The sequence below is a fragment of the Phyllobates terribilis genome, unplaced genomic scaffold, assembly GCF_046119375.1.
Source record: "Phyllobates terribilis strain yellow unplaced genomic scaffold, ASM4611937v1 Scaffold_1__5_contigs__length_1240528914, whole genome shotgun sequence".
NCBI classification, from domain to species: Eukaryota; Metazoa; Chordata; class Amphibia; order Anura; family Dendrobatidae; genus Phyllobates; species Phyllobates terribilis.
Genome location: NW_027362761.1, coordinates 880987238 through 880994109, shown reverse-complemented (window position 1 = coordinate 880994109; position 6872 = coordinate 880987238). Strand labels below are relative to the sequence as shown.

General features: G+C 41.1%; 1 protein-coding gene across 1 annotated transcript; it reads right to left on the bottom strand.

The window, feature by feature from the left end:
* Positions 1–217: 217 nt before the first annotated feature.
* On the bottom strand, positions 218–4443 carry FABP2 (fatty acid binding protein 2). Its single transcript, XM_073639739.1, has 4 exons — positions 4286–4443; positions 3899–4071; positions 1219–1326; positions 218–446 (listed from the first exon to the last, which is right to left on the bottom strand). The coding sequence occupies exons 1-4, from the start codon at positions 4350–4352 to the stop codon at positions 396–398; spliced, it is 399 nt and encodes a 132-aa protein (XP_073495840.1). The 5' UTR covers positions 4353–4443; the 3' UTR covers positions 218–395.
* Between the last annotated feature and the right edge of the window lie 2429 nt (positions 4444–6872).

The window sequence follows — 6872 nt, the reverse complement described above, 5'->3', positions numbered from 1 at the left end:
GTAGGATGCCCAATGTTTCACAAAGACCAATATATAGGATCAGTGCATGCAGCTTTATCTTGATGCCCTTAACATGTAGGAAAACATGAATCACTCATTGACTTGAAGGAACAAACTAAAGTTAAGCATTTTAAACCCTGAGATACTAGAACTTAAAAACACATTTGTGATTGTTCCAGGATGGTCATCACTTTACTTTGAATGAGCTGCACAGTACTGAAGCAATAGTTTCTTTATTACCGAAAAAGAAAAAGTGACTCTGGGTCATGTAGATAAACTTTATCTTTAATATATACAGTGGATGGCTTGATGATGTAGTGTTTTGCTCTTTTATATATAGCGGGCAGTATTGCCGTCAGTGTCTCTGTAACTTTTCCAGTTGCTTTAGATATGGCTTAGCCTCTCTTGAAGATTCTCTTGGCTTCAACTCCCTCATAGAGGTAGGTCTGAAAGAGAATAGAGATGCATAAGAGTGACTGACATAAACCATGGACTTATTTACAATGACTATATCAAGGCAAGACATACATCATGAGGTCACAATGTATTATAAGGCTAATTTAGGAGAAAAGATGCCATTTCCTGAGCACCACTAGTAAATCTCTGATGAGTATACAGTGGAACATTGTGTTTTACTCATGTAATGAAGACGTCCTAAGAGGGAACACTTCTCCTTGTGGGGAGTGCCATGTCGGTGTGATGAGACTTACAGGCCATTCAACGCTCTTCTGGAAATTTAAATATTTTTTATATTTACAGAAAAGCATTGCTTGGCCTGTTAGTCATCTTACCCCGAGATGGCATTCTCCACAAGAAGAAACGTTATCCCTTAGACCCCTTGTAAGAGGGTTCTCACCCAGCCAAATCAGACCTTCTGCTTTGCACTGATGAGGAGCAAACACCCTGAAACACTCTCCAGTCTTGCTGAAATAAAAGCCACTGAATTCATTAAGATGCACATACACCACTTAATGAATTTGGGCCTTTTCTGAATAGTGTGTGCCCCCATGCTCCTTGCCATAAATGCTACTCCAGTCAGGGACCTTGTGCAAACATAACAGAAATCTACTTTGCAGTTTTATAATCTGCTGCTGTTTCTTTAACTCTTTCCAGTGCTTAAGTGCCCACTATCTTGGTATCCAAATCTCTAAAGTGGGCAAATATATGCCCAAACTGAAGTAAAAGTGCACAGGAAAATACTAAATACTTAAAACTCACCTGTACAAGTTCATCTCCAATAATTACTCTGTTTGTCTTCAGTTGTTTTCCGTTGTCTTTCCTTGCAAATGTTCCTACAAGCTTATCTCCCTCTACTACCCAGGAGCCCTGGTGGGTGGGAAGAAAGTGCAGAGTTCAGTGATACAGCTGTGAACAATGGCTAACATCACATTCATCACATATTGCTGTAAAGTAAAAAGTAAGATAACGTATAATGATTCTTTATATCAGTGATGTATTTATTATGAATACCACAGGGATCTAGCTATAGAGGAATGCAAAGACCAATGTGACTCTGGCCCCAGTTGGTATGTCACATTCTAATTATAACATTCAAGTTGTTATTTTGTCCTGGTGTTTTTTGTCTAATGGCTGATTGCTAAATTTATTTCATTCACTAGTGACTAAAAAATAAGGGATGTATTCCAATCTAAAGAGTCGCTCACACTGGTGTATGTTCTCTCATGCGAGAGAATCGGGCCGATTATGCTAATGACACTCGGCACAAACTCTGTTAGGGTTTGATCTGAGTGTCATCTTAGTGTGATCCGATTTTCTCGCATGAGAGAATCGTATCACAGGTGTGGAGAAGATGGAGAACTTAATTTTTCCATCTTCTCCATTGTCTTTGTGCACGTACATCGGGCTGTACTTGGATGACATCCGAGTGCAGTCCGATGTTTTGCAAGCACCCCTAGACTTGTATGGGTGCGCATGGTTTGATTTGCAAAACGCTGCAATTGTTTTCTTATGCCGAATCGGCATGAGAAAAAAATTGCTAATCTGCACTGCCCCATAGTATAACATTGGGCTGAGTGATATCTGATAAAAGATCTTATAGCACTCATCCAAGTTATACGCTAGCGTGAGCGAGCCCTATGGCCGATTTCACACGTCCGTATATTTCCGGTACCGGAAAAACCGGTACCGGAGATATCTGTGTCCCGTGTGTCCATGTGTGTCACACGAGTGGCAACCGTGTGCCGCCCATGTGCCGCATCAGGATAAAACGTACTGACGGCTGGGAATCAGCGCTGGAGTTAGCGCTGTTCCCAAGCGCCGGGTGCTGAACGCTGCCCTCATCATGGATCCATGCCAGTTCTGCGATCAGCACCAGCAGGGACAATGATGAGGGTAGTAGTAGTCTGCTTCTGCAGTGTCCCTGTGTAATAATAAGAAAAAAATAATAAAATCCATATACTCACCTGTCCTAAGTGTCCTCCACTGTAATCCTCTGACCGCTGACGCCGAGGAGCCGGGGAGAATGAGCCACTCCAGCAAGCGGGCCCCAGAGCTGTGCTTAGCGAGCGGTGTCCTGTCACTCACTGAGCGCAGCTCCGGAGCTGCTCGCTGTAGCGGCTCATTCGCCCCAGCTCCCCAGCCTCAGCCGGTCAGAGGATTACAGCGGGGGACATCTCCGGACAGGTGAGTATATGGATTTTATTATTTTTTTCTTATTTTCACACAGGGACACTGCAGGAGCAGACACTACTACCCTCATCATTGTCCCTGCTGGTGCTGATGCCAGCGCCGGCAGGGAACCATGATGAGTGCAGTGTTCAGCTCCCGGCGCTTGGGAACAGTGCTATCTGTACACTAGTTCCCAGGCGCCGGTACGTGTCACACTGATGACACACAGATGTCATCCGTGTGGTAAGTTTTGCGGACTGTGTATCCGCAAAAAAACAGACAAGTCAGCATGTGGAGCACACGGACACACGGTCTGTGGAAACACACTGACATGTGCGCAGACCCATAGATTTGAATGGGCCTAGGTGTGTCCGTGTCTCCAGTACGTGTGGAAACTGCCACCACACGTATCGGAAACACAGATGTGTGAAAGAGCCCTAAGAATGTAAATCTTTAGTATTAGTACTACAGACTTAACAATTGGCATTTACCATTGAAGAGGATTGCCCACCGTTACATACCACATCCAGTGTATAGATAAATGTATGTATAAACATGAACAATATTTGAAATTTACATGCGTTTAAAAAAACCATCCTGTTAAAGGTTATGGCATTTTCTTTACATAATATGGCGCCACCTGGTGTTCAAAGTGTATAGAATGTTCAGGTCCCAGTAATGTGCTGTGGCTTGTTCAGCCGATCGCTATTCCTGCATGTGTTCTTAAGGGCTCATGCAGACGTCCATGCAAATTTGTCCAAGCCCAGATGGCCTGCAGTTCTCGTGACTAGAGTATGACAGCCTCATATGTTTCTGAGGCTATCACGCTTGGAGACCCCCAGCAACTCCATGCATTGTGGTCCCCGATCAGACCAAAATCCGCGGACGTCTGCATGAGCCCTGATAGGTGGAGGGGGAAAATCAGGCTTATATGTTGTAAGAACAAGTCCTACATACCCAATCCTCCTTGGGACACCACCTACACACATTACATAGTTGGCGGGTGTGGCCAACGTTCATGAAATGTGTATGTGCATCTTTAGATTATAAATGATTCTCTCTGTGTCCAGATTGATAAAGACTAACATCCCATGGGCTTTCTGTCAGTATTGAGAACTTACAGGTTGAATTTCTTTCTTAATATTTTTACATCTTCCCTAAATTACACCCAAAATTATATTCTAGTTCAGAGATTATATTGTAACAATAACCAAACCATGCTGGCTATGCCATAATGAGATTTTACATAAAATATAATATTTTCACTTACTGAGAGCTCTGTGCCATCTGCAAGAGAGTACTCAAATGTGACCCCAAGGGTGAAGTTGATCTCGATGCTTCTGAAAGTGCTAGACTCCTTCACACTAAACTTGTCCCCATCTTGCTGGATTGTGATCTTCAGGTTATCATGTGCAGCGAGTTTTCTTTTCATTATATTAACACCTATGAGAGAACATAATCAATTTTAGAAGAGAATAGAAGACTGAAATTCCTTCTTCTCTAGACCTCAAACTGGCAAGAGTTAGCATTTGTCTATATCAAGCCTTTTTGTCTTTTTCTTCCATTGAGCTCTGTGTAACCCTTTGGAATTTGCTGTTGGAGAGACTTTTTAATCCATGATCTTAAATGAAGAAATGGAAGAGAATCAGTAACTTACCCATTTCTTCCATAAATTTATCATAGTTTTCACTCCTGTCAACTTTCCAGTTTCCGTTAAAGGTCATGATGATGGCTGTAGGTGAGATCTAGGATGCACAGTTGATCAACCTGAGATGCGGATCTGTGTGTCTCCAGCCAACTTATATCCTCCTGTTATCTATAGGCTAATCACCATGTGATGTGTCCGACTAAAGTCTGATTGAAGTCAAGATGTTAATTAACAGTTCCTCCGCCTTCCTGAAGGACTCGTCTTATTAGTGCTAAACTTTGACCTGATTTTCTGTGTATTGATTGCTAAGTATTGCACAGTATGTAGTTCAAAATGCCAAACTTTATGACCACGCAAAGCTATTAATGCAGACAAGTAGCTTTCTCATGATTCCCTGTGTAAAATAATCCTCCAAGAGCTTTCTGCCATATACAGTTAGGTCCAGAAATATTTGGACAGTGACACAAGTTTACGTTTCGGCATTTTAGCTGTTTACCAAAACATATTCAAGATACAGTTATACAATCAATATGTGCTTAAGTGCAGACTCTCAGCTTTAATTTGAGGTTATTCACATCCTAATTGGAGAAAGGGTTTAGTAATTTTAACTCTTATGTAGTTGCCTGTTTCTCAAGGGACCAAAGGTAATTGGAGAATTATCTCAAAAGCTCCTTAACCCCTTTACCCCCGAAGGCTGTGACATTAATGACTAGGCCAATTTTTACAATTCTGACCAGTGTCACTTTATGAGGTAATAACTCTGGAACGCTTCAACGGATCCCACTGATTCTGAGAATGGTTTTTCGTGACATATTGTACTTCATGATAGTGGTAAAATTATTTGATATGACTGGCGTTACTTTGTGAAAAATTGGAAATTTGGCAAAAAAATTTGAAAATTTCGCAATTTTTAAACTTTGAATTTTCATGGCCATAAATCAGAGAGATGTGTCACACAAAATATTTAATAAATAACATTTTCCACATGTCTACTTTACATCAGCATAATTTTGGAACCAAATTTTTTTTTAGGCAGTTATCAGGGTTAAAAGTTGACCAACGATTTCTAATTTTTCCAACAAAATTTACAAAACTATTTTTTTTAGGGACCACATCACATTTGAAGTGACCTTGAGGGGCCTTTATGACAGAAAATACCCAAAAGTGACACCATTCTAAAAACAGCACCTCTCAAGGTGCTCAAAACCACATTCAAGAAGTTTATTAACCCTTCAGGTGCTTCACAGGAATTTTTGGAATGTCGAAGAAAACAATGAACATTTAACTTTTTTTCACAAAACTTTAGGCCCAATTTTTTTATTTTTACAAGGGTAACATGAAAAAATGGACCCCAAAATTTGTTGTGAAATTTCTCCTGAGCACGTCGATACCCCATATGTGGGCGAAAATCATTGTTTGGGCGCAAATGGTTTGGAAGGGAAGGAGTGCCATTTGACTTTTTGAATGTAAAAGTTGCTTGAATAATTAGCGGACGCCATGACGCATTTGGAGAGCCACTGATGTGCCTAAACAGTGGAAACCCCCCACGTGACACCATTTTGGAAACTAGACCCCTCAGGGAACTTATCTAGATGAGTGGTGAGAACCTTGAACCTCCAGGTGCTTCACAGAAGTTTATAACATTGAGCCGTAAAAATAAAATTTTCACATTTTTCCCACAAAAATGTTTTTCAGCCCCAAATTTTTCATTTCCATAAGGTAACAGGAGAAATTGCACCATGCAATTTGTTGTGCAATTTCTACTGAATAAGCCAACACTTGACGTGTGGGGAAAATCACTGTTTGGGCGTACGGTAGGGCTCAGAAGGGAAGGAGCGCCATTTGACTTTTTGAATGTTAAATTTGCTGGAATAATTAGTGGAAGCCATGTCACGTTTGGGGAGCCCTTAATGTTCCTAAACAGTGAAAACCCCCTACAAGTGACACCATTTTGGAAACTAGACCCCTCAGGGAACTTATCTAGATGAGTGGTGAGCACCTTGAACCTCCAGGTGCTTCACAGAAGTTTATAACATTGAGCCGTAAAAATACAATTTTCACATTTTTCCCACAAAAATGTTTTTCAGCCCCAAATTTTTAATTTTCATAAGGTAACAGGAGAAAATACACCATGCAATTTGTTGTGCAATTTCTACTGAATAAGCCAACACTTGACGTGTGGGGAAAAAACACTGTTTGGGCGTACGGTAGGGCTCAGAAGGGAAGGAGCGCCATTTGACTTTTTGAATGTTAAATTTGCTGGAATAATTAGTGGATGCCATGTCACGTTTGGGGAGCCCCTAATGTTCCTAAACAGTGAAAACCCCCTACAAGTGACACCATTTTGGAAACTAGACCCCTCAGGGAACTTATCTAGATGTGTGGTGAGCATCTTGAACCCCCAAGTGCTTCACGAAAGTTTATAACGTGGAGCAGTGAAAATAAAAAAATACAATTTTTCCCACAAAAATGTTTTTTAGCCGCAATTTTTTTTATTCTCAAAGGGGTAACAGGAGAAAATGGACCCCAAAATATTTTGTGCAATTTCTCCTGAGCACGCACATACCCCATATGTGGGGTAAAACTATTGTTTGGG

Bases quoted from the DNA above. Each gene is read 5' to 3' on its own strand.
- FABP2 (XM_073639739.1), bottom strand. From the start codon at position 4,352: ATGACCTTTAACGGAAACTGGAAAGTTGACAGGAGTGAAAACTATGAT. The intron at 4,072-4,285 runs GTAAGTTACTGA...GTTCTCTCATAG, and splicing joins TAAATTTATGGAAGAAATGG to GTGTTAATATAATGAAAAGA. The intron at 447-1,218 runs GTGAGTTTTAAG...ATTCTCTTTCAG, and splicing joins TTGGAGATGAACTTGTACAG to ACCTACCTCTATGAGGGAGT.